The following is a 16,588-nucleotide window of genomic DNA, read 5'->3' on the forward strand; positions in this document are numbered from 1 at the left end:
TGTGAATCCACGACTCAGAGCATGTTTGACTTCTGCTCAACCTTCGTCTGCTCTATTAGCCTGCTTTTGGCCAAGCTGCTATTTAATATCCCATTATGCTTTGCTCGCAGCTCATTGAGAGAGTTATTTTTGTATTCCTTTATTCTCTCTTTTAATTTAATGTGTCTATCTTTCTGTCTCTCGTCCCCCTCAGAGCGGTTTCACTCCACTCCATATTGCGGCTCACTACGGCAATATCAACGTAGCAACACTCCTGATGAACAGAGGGGCAGCTGTGGACTTCAAGGCAAGGGTAGGTACTTTGCTTCAAAGAAGGCAAACACACACACATATTCACACACCTTTTGAAGTCAGGGCTTCTGCAAACACTCACTGTACGACTCTCATATGAGAGGGCGGGACGATGTGTGTGCAGGAATCTAACACGTACACACGTAATCCTGCAGCTGTGCCTGTCACTCTGCTGGAGAACATATACGAGATGTCAGTGTGCTATAGGATCCTACAGACAGGAGCAAAAGATGCTGGGTTTATGGCTGAGACTGAGTATGTCCCAAATAAGCAGGGGTAGAAGAAGATGTTTAACTTATTTAGAATTAACTACTTAATACTTAGTCCTCATTGTTGATGTTATTTAAGTGAATGTACTGATTATAAAGTTTAGAATAAAAGACAGCCCTGTCCTTTTAGATTGACTCCTGACTGATTTTGGAACAGACTGTTCAACATAGAAGCAAGATGCACCACAGATTTAAATGTGTCTGTAAATCCTTTGGGGTTGTTGTGTGTCTCTTTGAAGTTGTAATGCCTCTCTTTGAGGTTTGTGTCTCTTTGTTGTTATCTTTGTGTCTCTTTACAGTTGTTTTGTGTCTCTATGTAGTAATTTTTGCGTATCTTTTTGATCATTTTTTGCCCTTTTTCAGTCTTGTTTGTGTCTACTTGCAGATTTCTTTTTGTAGCCTTTTTGTATTAGTTTTATGTTAACATACTATAGCCAAGGTTAACTCCTGACACTTTGGATGCCAGTTCCTGTTACCTGTTGGCTTGTAGCCTTTTTCAGAAATCCATCCATGCATTTATTGTAGAAAATGTCAAATCATTTAGGTTATTTTATATTTTTGTGACCTTATTTAAAAGACATTCTTGCAAACATCACTGTGTATCAGTCTGTTTTCAAACAAATATGAGGATACAATTGTACCACGTACAATAATACAGTGCAGAGTGTCTTATTGAAACCTCCCCCTCCTCTTTAGCCCTATAGAAAAAACTAGAACGTTAAAACCACTTTGAGGCTGAAGCTGCTTGACTGGTAATGTTCCCCTAGAGGGGGATATTTATCTAGTTTCCTCCTACACTGGCCGTTTCTCAATGTTGAGTAAAGCTGCTCCAGAGCCACTATTTCAAGCATACTACGTCATCGAGTGGCGCCGAATCACTGTTTAAATGCCCAGCATACATGTGCTACCAAGCAATCCTCCTCGACATTGAGAAACGGCCACTGTCACATAGAGCCCTTTTTTTGTCGAGTAGGCACATTTTAGACAAGGGAGATGTATTAAAATGCTGGAGACACGGACAGGCTGTCTGGAATGTGTTGGAAGGTTTCATTTTCAGTTAAAATGTATTTGGAAGCCCATTGAATGCACAATGTCATTATTCATTTTTAAGTTACTTGACATTATGTGAGCAAAAACAAAGTTAGGACATTTAGTGTAGTGTTACTATTATGTTATTTACCCTTTCTCTTAAAACAAATATGACTTGAAATGGGTGATACATTTCTGTGTCTTCTTGTCTTTGTGGCTGAATAAGGAAATTATGCTTTTTTCTTTCTCAGAATGACATAACACCACTGCACGTAGCATCCAAACGTGGGAACGGCAACATGGTGCGACTGCTGCTGGAGAGAGGGTCCAAGATAGATGCACGAACCAAGGTAAAAACGCATCAAAAATCTACATTTTTTTACTGATGTAAATATTTGTTAGATCTCCATCAATTCAGCAATACACTTCTATAAACTTAGCAACCAGCAAAAGACAGATACAATAAAAAACATTTCAACTTAAAAGCCCCTTACGTCTTAATCAATTCACATCTTTGAACAAAAAAAAAAGTATTTCAAGGGCCCGAGCTTTGTCCATTTATCCTCCAATACAATAGTACTCATACAGTACAGTATTATATCATCATCTACACCAAGTCAAACGGTGGGTCCCCCTTTTGTTTTGATAAGGGATTCTACCAACCAATAGACCACCATATCATTCTTCAAATTCAATATCACCCAAAAACCTCCTACAGTGGTTTGGAAGTGACCTGCAGTGCATTAGCCCATGCATTGAAGGCTTTATTGCATTGCTTAGGGAAACTGTTAATAATAGTATGAAGTTAACTGTGATTCGGCGCCACTCAATGACGATGACGATCGTTTTCTCATACTGATATTCTGTACAAACTGTGCTGTTGTATTTGTTGTAAAAGTGTCTTTATTGTAGGGTATTTTTATTGTATGTACAGCACTTTAGCTCGACCAAAGATCGTTTTAAAAATGTGCTATATAAATAAAACTTGATTTGATTGAACTGTGCCTGTGCTGTTTGTTTCTCCCAGGACGGTCTGACTCCTCTCCACTGTGGAGCCAGGAGTGGCCATGAGCAGGTGGTGGAGATGCTGCTGGACAGAGGAGCTCCAATACTATCCAAGACAAAGGTACACCTCCAACCTTTGTGTGTCTCTTTATTTCTCACCTGTTTTTATGACTACTTACTGTTTCAATTTCACTCTGGCTCATCTACTCTGACAAACCCTCTTACACAGTGACGTATTACTAAATGGTGAAGAAATTACGAAAGAACTAGTGCAAATGCTGACACCACTCTATTCTGTTGTAGTTCGTTGAGGTGGAGCCGTTTTCTAAGAATTAACTAATGATTATTTCCATGGATTCACCTGCATCTTATTACCATTATTATTCAATCTAAGGTTTGGTTTGGAGAAATTCTGAAATTAGTAAAAACTACAATCATAAATTCTCAGAGATCATATTGACACCATCAAAATGCTTTATCCAACCCGTAGTACAATATTCCCAATGCTTAGTAATACAAGGAAAAATGCTTTGGTTACACATTTGTGAAGCCAGAACCATGATGTGTTTTTGCATGAAAAAGTATTAATATCAATAATAATAAATAGTTGTTGATTGGTGGTCTATTAATGATACATATAATTTGTACTTGATTAACTGTACTAAATGTCATTCCACAACTGATGTCAACTACAGCTTTATTAACTGGTGACCCTATTCCCTACAGAACGGTTTGTCTCCGCTCCACATGGCGACCCAGGGCGACCACCTGAACTGCGTCCAGCTGCTGCTGCACCACGAGGTGCCTGTGGATGACGTGACCAACGACTATCTGACAGCGCTGCACGTGGCAGCACACTGCGGACACTACAAGGTGGCAAAGGTGATCGTGGACAAGAAGGCCAACCCCAACGCCAAGGCTCTGGTGAGGATAAAATGATTTAAGACCGGAGACAGTTGACGCTCTCGAGCTTTTTCATCTCAACAATAGTTAATTATCAAGTCTGGATTTGTTTGGGGGAACAGAACGTTTCAGGAAAATAGACAGAAACAGAGAAGGGGTTAAGATGGTGAGATGATAGACAGATCTTGCCCCGATTTCTCAAAAGGGTTACCAACCTATTCAACTGTATGTATCATGTAGATCAGTGGTTCTCAACTGGTGGGTCGCGGACCCGTTTCGAGTGGGTCGCAGATGTGTGAGTGAAGAAAAAGAAATATCATTTTTTCTTTTAAATAAAAATCAAACTTTTATTTTGAAGGCCCGATTTTCTAACACTGTGAATGCAGTAGGCGTTGGACTGGAAGTACCGGAGACCATAAATGGTTTTGAAAAATTCTGTCACGTAGTGATCATCTTCTCAATAAAACATCTTTGCTGATGTTTTTTCGAGTCTTCTGGCCAATCAGAATCACGATTGTTGCTGGAAGTCCCCACGGAGAATAACTTTGCGGTAGAACTACTCCATGGGTACAACTTCAGATAAAAATGAACACATAATGAAATATAACCCCCGGTTTGATGATTGACAGGTCACAGAACAATGGGGGCTATCTACCCTTTCCCACAATTTAAAGTAATTCACACAGACTATCTCCTCTTTACTCTTCTCTCTGTGAGGAGCAGCAAGTTCAGCTGTCAGAACTAAGTGAAAAACAAACAATGGCATAAAATATTATTAATATGTCTGGTAGTAATAGAGTTATTTATTTTCTTCTCAGAGTGTACCAGAATGCGTAGTTTATATGTTAGTATTTCCAAACATCTCCTGGGGGAGAATCCCCCCAGATCCCCCATCTGGGGTTGGGTTTTCAGCACGTGTGCCTTTTTATGTGATACAGTTCAGCTTTGATTCCATCATCTCATTAAACCTTTTTTAAAAGCATACTTTAGTTCTATGAAGGGATATATGCACTGTACTTCACTTTCATGAATATTGTATGCTGAAAAGCGTATATATTACAGCACGATTTGTTGTTGAATAGATTTGAGTGGTTCAACATTTCGGGTCGCGATTTATTGACAAAGGAAAAAGTGAGTCCCAAGGCCTGACCAGTTGAGAACCACTGATGTAGATGATGTCACTGTGAGGTAGCCATTGGTTTGTGGACTACCTTTCAAAGTCTTGAGTTTTTCATTCTGACTGTCACCATCTTGGTTATTGGCCATTGCCATCTAGCAAACAGAAGTATCATGACAGACTGGAGCTACAGTCGAATACACCAAATAAACTTCCAATGGGTTGAAGTTCTAAGACTAAAAGAGACCCAAACTGTAAAACGCTATATTGGTGACACTTCAACAACAAGGTACATCAAACCATACCCTGCTTTATTTTCTATTTGCTCTAAATGGGAATATAATTCACAGAAGGTTCTTTATGCTTATCAAAGTATAAAATAGATGGATTAAAGCAGCAGTGTTGCTCCAGGTTGTGGTAGTGGCAGCCATTTAGTGGCTCGAGGATTTAATCTCCCAACCGACCAAAATTATCCTCCCTCATTTTTAACCCTTTCATTTCCTCTCTCCCTCCTTTCTTTCCTTTCTTCCTCACCTCCCCCATTATCTCAACTATTTGTCTGTTTATAACAAAAAGAGAGTAATAAGAGACTTTAATGGAGAAGAAAAGACACGTGAAGGAAATGAATGAAGGAAGTAAACAAGTTAAACAAGACTAAAAAGACACTTATACTCTGTTGGTGTAAGACAACCATCTCTGTTCTGTCATGGGAGAAGTCTGGGTGTGGTTAGAGCACTGGGACTTTATAGTTAGAGAGAATGAGATGGAAAAAAAGGACACAGAGGAAAATGAAGTCATAGGATTGAGCCAGAAACCTCAAAGTGAAGCGAGGGGGAGGGAGGGAGGGGGCAGAGTGTACAACGTTGGCAAGAGAGGAGTAAGTTGTACAGAAACGTATCTATTTCAGTGCAGCATACTTTTTCTTTTTTTACAGCTTAAAATCCAGTTAATTATTTCCACATATGCTTGTGTAGTTTATATGCAGACAAGTGAAGAAGAAGAAAAAAGGGAAAGAAAGAGGAGGAACAAGCAAAGAAAGTCCCGCTTTGTACTGTATTTTCCACTCGGTGTTCCACACTTATCTTCCACCAGCTCAGCAAAACCTGCATGGGAACCCACACAAACTGTTTTTGGACTAGTTTTAAACTTAAAATGTTTATATTTGTTATTAAATTCCTGTGTTTTTTAGAATGGTTTCACCCCCCTGCACATTGCCTGTAAGAAAAACAGAGTCAAGGTGATGGAGCTACTTCTGAAGCATGGAGCGTCGATACAGGCAGTCACTGAGGTACGTGTTTGTGTGTGTGTGTGTGTGTGAGTGTGTGTGTAGAATGTCATTGAAACACAATGACATCAGTGTTTTTTTTTGTAATCTGTTTTTAGTTATAGAATCATATTAAGTACATTTGTCTCCACAGTGGTGTAACGTAACCAAGTATACTTACTGCATTTAAGTACATCATACTAAATACTATGTAGATTATACTCAAACACATTACTACTCTATACTCTGAAACTGTATCTTCTATTTAACATTTCTGCTTGATTTTTGAACAGCAAACTTCTGTTGTTATTTTCATTCATTTCTCCCTTGCTCTGTGTGTTTGTTCACTCTACAGTCCGGTCTGACTCCAATCCATGTTGCAGCGTTTATGGGACACGACAACATCGTGCACCAGCTGATCAACCACGGGGCTTCACCAAACACAAGCAATGTGGTAAGTTCTTCCTTCTTCTTTTATCCTTCTTTGTCCTCCCAATTGCCATATGTACAGTTTCTCTTCTATGATAGGCAGTGGTTTAAAGGAGCTATATTTACTACGGAGCCTCATAAATCATTTCAGCTCATTGTGTATCTATCAGACTTTTCTGTTCGGGTTCAGATTGTAGGTTCACGGTTGTTTTCATCACGATTTACCTAAAAGCTCAACAGCAGTTACAGGCTAACTGGTGAACATAGTAGAGCATTTAGCTGCAAATGAGTGGGTGGAGACCAAACATAGAGCTAAAATAGAGTGAGAACATTTCCTACATTTGTCAAGTGGCCACAATCACTGCTTCAAATGACTGATGATAACTTTTGACACTCAAAAAGGGATGATATGCGTACGTAAGAACTGAAATCAAAAGTTAAAACAATATATTGCATTGTTCCCCTGGATCCTTGAAATTCTACAATGTTTGGTAATTTGAGGCCTGGAAAGTGATTTAATTTATATATTTTGTGCGACAATAGAGATTGCTCATTCCTGGAAGTGCAATTAAACCTTTATAAATGTATACAATACTTCAACAAGCATTAACAACAGAAAAGCAATATTTCAATATGCTCTTTTCTCATCCACTGCTGCTGTGTTTTACAGTCTGTGTTTTACAGTCTGTATGAAATCAACAAATCTGTATGAAGTCTAACTGTTTATCGTGTCCCAATCTATGCCATGTTGCATCCTTGAACTTAAGGGAATTGTACCTGGAAAGTCCTTGGCTTGGGATCCCTGATAATGAAACATAGAAAGCACAGTCATTGGAACAGACACCGGAGAAAAGCTGTGTACTTCAGGAGGGAGGAGAGGAAGTCTATTAATGCCATGTGTACTGTATGTAACCAGAGGACATCTCATTCTCATCTACTCTATAAACACTTTTTGATGTGAGCTGGAAACTCTAACTACTGACCCTGTTGACTAATTGAAAGAACAAAAGAGAGACCGAAGAGAAGGAGATAGGTAGAGGAAGAGTTGAAAGAGACAAAGTGGGTAATGAGCAAACAGAGAGGGGAAAGAGTTCTGCACGCTCAACTCTTCAACCCCAAGAATTTGGTCGCCCACGCCGTGTCTGTGGCCAGGTTACCGTAGAAACGGAGCATTATGGGACGTCATTATGGAGGGTTGGGTGTGGAGAGGAAGGGGGCTCTCTCTCTCCCTCTTTCTGCCTCCCATCTTAACATAAGGAGAGTTTTTATGGATTCGAATATTCAAACTTGGGAATAACTATCATTTCCTTTTTTTCTTGTGTGTGTTGCAGAGGGGGGAGACAGCGCTCCACATGGCAGCGAGGGCCGGACAGTCTAATGTGGTCAAATATCTGATCCAGAATGGAGCACGGGTCGATGCCAAGGCCAAGGTAGTACTCATGTGACTTCAGAAAACAAATGTTCCTTTTAAACAAAATGTAGTTTTGATGAGCTTTACTAACCGTTTCCATACTTTAGTCTTCCGCTCCTCTGCGTTTTAGAGGCACATTGTAGTTTTTCCTTTATTTGACCTTTTATGTTACTAAATATTATAGGCTAGAGACCTTCTTTTTTAATAAAGGGCTGGTTTCAGGCTGCCCTTAAACGACCTCCTGGGTCCTACATTTTATGGTACTTTGTTATTATATTTCATTTTATTTGACTCAATTCATTTGTATTTTACATTCTATCCTGTAATGTTATTATATTCCTGTATTCATTTTATCTTTTTAATTAGTCATTCTCGTTTGTTGATCTGTAAAGCCAACTAACACATTGTGTTTGTTGTCACCAGGACGACCAGACACCGCTGCACATCTCAAGCCGTCTTGGTAAGCCAGACATCGTCCACCAGCTGCTGACAAACGGAGCTTTCCCAGATGCCACCACAAGCTCCGGATACACTCCTTTACACCTGGCTGCCAGGGAGGGACACAGAGATATCGCTACAGCGCTGCTGGACCAAGGAGCCAGTCTGGGAATCATTACCAAGGTAAGTCTGATTTGTGGGGATGCATACGTCTTGGATATTGGTTATTTTGATAGGTTGATAAGAAGTTACATGACCAAGTTACATTGATTTGCTCAAAGAAGTAGACCAAGAGGATTACTGTTACCTCTACTCACATACTGTACAAGGACACACTGACAAGACACATGCTGGTCCAAAAAAATACTTGGATTGAAGACCATAGGTTTTAGTTGACTTTCTGCCACTAAGTGAGTGTCAAAGTAACTTTTCCAGAGCTTAAAAAGCCTTTGTGCATCATTCATTTCCTTACATCCATTTAAACCGCAACAGAGCACATGATGGCCACAGTTTTGACTTTTTTGATCACAACTGCAGGTTTGTGATGGTCAAAGTTTCTTAAGAGTACAATATGTACGTTTTCTGCATTAAAGTTTCTTCTATGACTAGACACACATATTTTACAATTTGTTACGGTTGTAAACTGACACTGAAATTTGAAACGTTTCCAACAATTTATAAATCTAGATAAATCTTTGATTCTTTTGGTCACCTTTAATGGTGATGTATGTATTGTGCATGACTCTGATTGGTTGTCTGTATCGTTGTCCAGTTTTAAGACACTTTTACATCATCAGAAATCTGGATGTTAAGCTATCAGAAAAACTAATAAAAAAAACACTCAAAATAGAAAAAAATAAATAACTGAAAAGTAAAATAAATACATGTTGACAGTGAAAGATAAAATCTGTAGACTAACAAATAAACACAATGAAGGGCATTAAATGGGAGAAGCGGAGCCGGAATGCAAATGGGGAGAACAACGGCCCAAGCTACTTTATCACTGCTTCTTATGATACAAACACCCCTAGTGGCAGAAATGTAATATTATGATATTCAGGGTCTTTAAACTAGGAAGCCTGGATTCTGTCAAGTCCCATTAACGATTTGTCACCTCGTTCAACATGCCCATGTGCACACTCACACAGAGCCAGTTCTATCTGGACAGAGTGTGTTCATGGATCCGCATTGCCTCATGGCCCAGGAATCTGATGTAACACTCGTTTCCACACCCTGGGCCCTTATTCAGTTGCATAATTTTCAAGCACCAAATAATCAGTTCCTCATGTAATGTCATGACATAACCTTGCAAATGACTAAATTATAAGTAATCAAACCCATATGGCTCAGTGGCTATTAACTGAAGTGTTTTAACAACAATTGTAAAAATTGGATCAGAGTTTGTGATACATTTGGTTTAACATTCTTGTCATGTCGTTGTGTCTCTGCAGAAGGGCTTCACTCCGTTGCATGTGGCTGCAAAGTATGGCAAGATCGAAGTCGCCAACCTGCTGCTGCAGAAAAACGCTCCGGCTGATGCTGCTGGGAAGGTAACGCATTTTGAAGCACTGGTATGAGAGAGAATGATGCTTTAAGAGCACAAAAAGAGCTCCCACATAAAAAAAACCCTACAGTAAATATGTTTTATAATATTATGCAACTCACATGTGTATAAATTAGCTGCCTTCATGTTTGTTTTGTAGCTCCACTCAAAGCTTTCACATTTTTCTCCTCATCACACAATATTGTATGTTTATCACGTTCTAACAATCTTTGTGTGTGTACGCTCAGAGTGGACTAACTCCACTGCATGTGGCAGCACACTATGATAACCAGAAGGTGGCGCTGCTCTTGCTCAACCAGGGAGCTTCACCGCACGCCGCTGCAAAGGTAAGAGCCAGTCAAAGTGCGCCACATCGAATGTTCATTAATGCATTGATGCACCAAAACCTCTCTCTCACTCTCTTTGGCTCTGGATGAAAGCAGGCTGACCTAGTTTCAGTCGCCCACATGCAATTACACCATGCACTATAGCTGAGCGTTGTATTGTGATTGGCTGGCTGGAATCCCCTCTTCACTCTAACAGCATCCTTCCAGAGAGGGCTGCCACTGAAATTAGCTAGGCCCCAATCACTTTTACGCACATAGTCAGGGTTCTCAGGCAATCCCTGGACATACAATGACGTTAGTGATTATTTTATTAGACATTATTTATACTTTACTTTAGGTCCTGGACATAGGCTGTAATTATATGTGCTTAAAATATCGTTATACACCACTTAGTAATAAATAGTCTAAGAGGATAAAGCCGTCTCTATCAGTTACGGCCCGTCCACACAGCGGCGTGTGTTGAAGCCATAGACGGTTGAAGCTTGCCGGCGGGCGTGTCTGAAACTCGACCAACAACCAATCACATGAATCTCCCGCCCCTGACACACAAGCAGCGGTTTGATTGGCTAGAGCTTGTACTGGCATATTATTCGATTGGCTGACGCTTCTGCCGAGACTTCAAAAGTTGAACATTGCTCAACTTTTGCATCGAGCCACGCCAGCAAAGCTCCGCTTCGCTTCCCACAATGCAGTTCGGCGAAAAGTGACGTCACCCCATTCAAAGTGAATGGTGAAGCTTTCAACGCACGCCGCTGTGTGGACGGGCCGTTAAAGTATAACAGCTGCAAAATGTAGACATAAATATAATTAATTTGCAATATATGGCTATATCATGAATTTGATGTTTAATTAGCTGAGTTGAGAAAAAAACATATTTACAGTTGTGAAACAAAAGACTTTGACAGAATCAACCACACTGTCACGTCAGTATGTTAGATATGAAGCTACGGTAAGCAGCATGTTAGCGTAGCTTAGCTTAGCATAAAGACCGAAAACTAGCGCAGTAACTTCTTTGACTTTCTATCAATTTAAGTTTGATTCAGAAGGTTACCGCTCCCCCACAAAAATATAGCCTGTCACATAATTCTCTTTAAAACAGAATCTTAATGTTTTTGCACAGATAAGAAGAAAAAAAGATTGTTTATTTTAGTTAGCTTTAGTGGCGCTGGTAGATGTAATCTGTAAACTTTGAACAGAGCCATGCTGGGTGTTTCTTGTTTCTTGTGCTAAACTAAGCTAAATAGGTCCTTTGGTTGATATTTAATGAACAAATATATGAGTCATATCTATTATATATATATTACATTGTATAACAGGGATGCAAACTTGTCACCTTTCGGTGAAATTCGCCGTTTTGAATCCAAAATATGTCGTTTGTGTGATTCATGTAGATCTGCAATAAAAATATTTTTGGGGTATGGGAGTAATCTGCGGCCGCAAGCTGTTATGTGCCATCATGACACGCATGGTGTTCTTTTTTTATATATTATAATGAAGTGCGAGCTGTGTGCTCGAGTCTTCCTGCCTGTCGGCTCTGCTCATGGATGTATAATAAGGCTCTGCTGCTCCGGGATGAGGGTCTAGCTTAATAGCCACATTACCTACGGTGCGTTCGTTAATATTAACTGTGCGGTCCGGAGTCACTGTGGCACAGACTGGACCGCTGGTGAACAGCTGTTAGAACGGGCCGTTCAGGTGTTCAGAGCAGAGCTCCCTGTCGGAGCGGCAGAGCGTGATGTGCACTGAAAAGTTTTTCTGTCGCAATATTATTTAAGGAATCGTTGAGCTAGCTAACTAGCATACATTGTCACTATCTGCTAACGTTAGCTTTAGCCTTCGTTTTCTAATAGTTTTTTTCATAGGCTATAAACGGAGGTGGTATAAGTATATATCTTGTACTTGAGTAAAAGTAGAAGCACTCAGATCTTGTACTAGAGTAAAAGTAGAAGTACTCAGATCTTGTACTTGAGTAAAAGTAGAAGCACTCAGATCTTGTACTAAGTAAAAGTAGAAGTACTCAGATCTTGTACTTGAATAAAAGTAGAACTACTCAGGTCTTGTACTTGAGTAAAGGTAGAAGTACTCAGATCTTGTACTAGAGTAAAAGTAGAAGTACTCAGATCTTGTACTTGAGTAAAAGTAGAAGTACTCAGATCTTGTACTTGAGTAAAAGTAGAAGTACCAGAGTGTAGGAATACTCTGTTACAGTAAAAGTCCTGCATTCAAAATGTTCCTCAAGTAAAAGTATAAAAGTATTATCATCAAAATATAGTTAAAGTAGCGACAGTAAAAGTATTCATTGTGCAGATTGGTCCATTTCAGAATAATATATATGATATGTTTTATAATGATTGATCATTAAAGTGTTCTCAAAGCTGGTAAAGGTGCAGCTAGTTTGAATGACTTTGTATACTGCAGGGTAGCTTGTGAATTTACTCCAGGTGGAACTAAAGTCTGATTTAACACTTGATTATATTTCACATCATTCATCCACATCTGTAAAGTAACTAAAGGTATTAAATACATGTAGTGGAGTAAAAGTACACCATTTACCTCTGAACTGTAGAGGAGTAAAAGTACACCATTTACCTCTGAACTGTAGAGGAGAAGAAGAATAAGCAAAACATTGAAATACTTAAATAAAGTACAAGTATCTCAAAATTGTACCCAAGTATAGTACTTGAGTTTATGAACTTAGTTACTTTACACCAATGGCTATAAAGATAGAAAGACTAAGCCTTGCACAGAGGCATGAAAATATATTTTCAAAATGCTCAACAGTGCTGCCAAAATTATAAACTGACTGCTACACAATTCAAATAAATGCTTTTATACATTTCTATTAGATGTGACTCTTTGGCGTTTCTGTTATTATTAACTGCTTGAGTTGTTCTGACTTCTAAAATCCTCTGTTATTCCTCATTTTAAAGCCGATATTCCGTGGGGTCGGGGGGCTCGGATCCTTGTCACCTTTTTCATACCTGATGAGTTTGCATCCCTGGTATAATCAGCATCAAATATTTTGTATTTTGTCTAAATTAATTTTTATTATATTTTAGCTATATGTAAGTGAATGATGGCAGTGTAAGAAACAAAGAAAATAACTCTCTTCTCTGTACCCAGAATGGTTACACACCACTCCACATTGCCGCTAAGAAGAATCAGATGGAGATTACCACCACCTTGCTGGAGTACGGTGCCTCCACCAACACAGTGACCCGCCAGGGCATCACTCCTCTGCACCTCGCTTCACAGGAAGGCAACGTGGACATAGTGACGCTGCTGCTGGCCCGAGACGCTCCGATCAATATGGGCAATAAGGTACGAGAAGTTGAACTGAGTACAAAAACATTCATCTGATTAGGTGGACTGTTTTCTTGTGTTTAAATGGCCAGAGCCTGACTCTAAAAGTCTTTATCCGTTTTTCAATCTCTCCGTCTCCCTCTGTCTGCATATTGAGCTCTGTTTATTTGCGCTATCCCTATATTTGATTCATATTTATCCCTCTATCCTCAGTCCGGTCTGACCCCACTCCACCTGGCTGCCCAGGAGGATAAAGTCAACGTTGCTGAGGTGTTAGTCAACCAGGGAGCTACTCTAGACCCTGAGACTAAGGTACGAGTGTCTTGTTGTCTTCATGGTTTAACACTTTTGTCAAGAAAAAACTAAATATTCACTGCTTCTCTAATGTGAGGATTAGATGTTAGTCGCTGTAAATTGAATTTATTTTGGTTTTGGACTGTGGATATTTTGACAGACCCTTGTCAATTGGAAAACACTTCAGTTTTGATATGAAATGTCTCCAAGGCCCTGCAGGGATCAAAGTTATCCATTTCATAAAGTTGAAACACATTTCAAGCAGAGCAACAAGGGACAATTACAACACCAATGATTGGTGTTGCTTTCTTTGCTAATCCCCAAATGATTTTCTCCATCATCAGCTGGGATACACTCCGCTCCATGTGGCCTGTCACTATGGCAACGTAAAGATGGTCAACTTCCTGCTGAAAAATCAGGCGAAGGTCAACGCTAAGACCAAGGTAAACATTCAGTGCACATATTTCTTTTATTTCTTTGTGCATTAGAGATCTTAACACATTTTCAGAAATATTCGATGTGTGTCACTGATAGTGTATGTCAGTGGGTGTAGAGTACATTTAAAAGGGTATTTTGTTGGCAGTGTCAGTGTTCTTTTACTCTAACTGTGTCTGTTTTCTCTCCTTTGCAGAACGGTTACACACCTCTCCATCAGGCTTCACAGCAGGGACACACACACATCATCAACCTGCTGCTTCATCACGGAGCATCGCCCAACGAACTCACAGCTGTTAGTACACACTCACTCAGACAAATATTATAAATAAATAAAAACATTACAAATATCTTGACTTTGTAGATCTGCACTGTATCCAAATACTAACTGAAGAACAAAATACTCATCCCCACACATTGAGTACAATGTAAAACCCTTATGATGTTTAAGGGTTTATTGTACACAAGTACTGAATAGTTTGGATTTTCTATTACCGTTCAAAATCAATAAGTCACCAATTTTCCTTTTTCCTTTTTTGATGTCCAGAATGGGAACAGCGCTCTGTCCATTGCAAGGAGGCTCGGCTACATCTCTGTCGTTGACACGCTCAAAGTAGTCACAGAGGAAACTCTTACCACGCAGGTGTGTATGTGTTTTAACTGCAATGTATAGTTTGGTGAATCTAGCCTACCCTGTAGTGTGTTATATAGGTTTTTGTGCATATAAACGGTCTGCAAAGTTCACACCAGAGGGAGTTTCTCTCCACACACTCCCTCCTTACCTGAAACACCTCCATGGGACTCCTTTGTTTACTTCTACATAGTGACATCACTATGTAACACTCGCACTTCTATTGGCTAGCGCTCCAACATATTGTGCTAGATTGGCTAAGGGGCGAGACATCTCTAAGAGGTTGACCAATCACAACAGAGCCAGCCAGCTAACCAATCAGAGCAGACTGGGCTCTGGTTTCAGACAGAGGGTGAAAATAGGTGCTGCAGCACAGGCAGTATGAGAAAAATAAAGAGCTTTTTGAACATTAAAGCATGTAAACAGGTCACAGTAGAGGCACTAAATACAAATGTCAAACTTATAATAGGGCTCCTTTAACAGAGTGAACTCTCATATAAGGCCGTTATCAAAACGATATTATATTTGAGATGTATTCTTAGTTATTATGTTATGCTCTTTAATTTGCTATTGCTTTGCTGTTACATAATCTTTTTTCTGTGGAAAATACACACTAACTAATTTCCTCCAGGTCAATTTTGTCAGGTTTTTCAAACTTGCGTCATTGACACTCGTGATTTCCTGCAATAGTGTTTGATATTTAAAGCATACCATTGGCAAAGGTGATGCAATTGAAACTAATGAATGAAAGCACTGTTATAAAGAAAAACTGATGCTCCTTTGTGTTTAATATACAAAAAAAGTAATGAAATAGTGCAAGAGACATAATGGTGCATTAAAGCTACTGCTTTAAATGATTGTATGAATTTACACCATATTGTGTTAATTGAACCTCTACACCATACATGTGCATATGAGTAATGACATTCATTTAAGGCTTTTCTGTAATAATTGACTGTTTTGGTGGTTGTGCCTCTGTTCGACAGACTGTTACAGAGAAGCACAAGATGAACGTTCCAGAGACCATGAACGAGGTGCTGGACATGTCCGATGACGATGGTAAGGATTCATTTTTATACCTTTTTGATGTCTGAATCTGTTTTACTTTAAATACATCTAAACAGTTTTTCTCTGTACAACCTGATTTTAGTCGCAAAATCAGGGAGAGACTGCCTACGTCTTTAAAATCTCACATTGAGTCATATTTGGCTTTTGGGCTGGATTTAGTCCCGGTACTGGTTTCCCTACTGTTGTTATGGAAACATTTTGTTGTTGTTGTGGAGTTATTCAATAGAAATATGTTTTATTTTTTCCATCGTTAACATTTTTTATTTTATTTGACATTCTAGCAACAATTATGATTTAAGCCTTTATTTAACCAGCCACTGGACATGAACTTTGTTTTCTATTCTTTCTTTGCCTTTATTTTGTTATAATTTGTCCATATATTTTGGTTCCCTTATTCCTCTAACCCTCTCCTCCATCCCAATCACACAGTCTGTAAAGCCAATGTCCCCGAAATGATCACAGAGGACTATATATCTGATGTGGAAGAAGGTATTATTCATCTTTCTTCATTTTTTTGTTCTTTTAATCTTTACTTCCTTCATACCTCATTTTGCTTGTCAGTCCTTGGTTCTTTCCAATCTTTGGTTGCTCTTTTTTGTGTCAAGATTTACATGTGCTTTATTCAATTGAAGGTAGTCAAATACCATGATATAATTGAGCTTTTTCATCTTATTTATTTACATCAAGGGTAATGTGCATGTGCGCTACACCCGACTGTATTGAGCTGCTGCTTCCCTCTTCCACTCTCTGATGCTGTTTTGTTGTTAAACCCTTCAGTGTTTTAATGCGTCGAAATGCAGGGAATATGCTA

At 39.3% G+C, this 16,588-nt stretch overlaps 1 protein-coding gene across 22 annotated transcripts in view; it reads left to right on the plus strand.

Moving 5' to 3' along the window:
- The window catches only part of LOC117473305 (ankyrin-3-like), a 152,207-nt gene that overhangs the window by 90,309 nt on the left and 45,310 nt on the right, over nt 1-16,588 (plus strand). For 13 of the 22 annotated variants that reach the window (XM_034118834.1, XM_034118830.1, XM_034118846.1 and 10 more), the window contains 17 exons: nt 194-292; nt 1,841-1,939; nt 2,617-2,715; nt 3,321-3,518; nt 5,804-5,902; nt 6,234-6,332; nt 7,639-7,737; nt 8,142-8,339; nt 9,608-9,706; nt 9,948-10,046; nt 13,170-13,367; nt 13,563-13,661; nt 13,988-14,086; nt 14,275-14,373; nt 14,626-14,721; nt 15,696-15,768; nt 16,207-16,266. In XM_034118834.1, the coding sequence (XP_033974725.1) occupies nt 194-292; nt 1,841-1,939; nt 2,617-2,715; nt 3,321-3,518; nt 5,804-5,902; nt 6,234-6,332; nt 7,639-7,737; nt 8,142-8,339; nt 9,608-9,706; nt 9,948-10,046; nt 13,170-13,367; nt 13,563-13,661; nt 13,988-14,086; nt 14,275-14,373; nt 14,626-14,721; nt 15,696-15,768; nt 16,207-16,266 (1,912 nt within the window). The remainder of the gene's footprint in view (nt 1-193; nt 293-1,840; nt 1,940-2,616; nt 2,716-3,320; nt 3,519-5,803; nt 5,903-6,233; nt 6,333-7,638; nt 7,738-8,141; nt 8,340-9,607; nt 9,707-9,947; nt 10,047-13,169; nt 13,368-13,562; nt 13,662-13,987; nt 14,087-14,274; nt 14,374-14,625; nt 14,722-15,695; nt 15,769-16,206; nt 16,267-16,588) is intronic. The other 9 variants (XM_034118833.1, XM_034118839.1, XM_034118838.1 and 6 more) reach the window with 3 other exon arrangements.

This window comes from Trematomus bernacchii, unplaced genomic scaffold, assembly GCF_902827165.1.
Source record: "Trematomus bernacchii unplaced genomic scaffold, fTreBer1.1, whole genome shotgun sequence".
Lineage (NCBI taxonomy): Eukaryota > Metazoa > Chordata > Actinopteri > Perciformes > Nototheniidae > Trematomus > Trematomus bernacchii.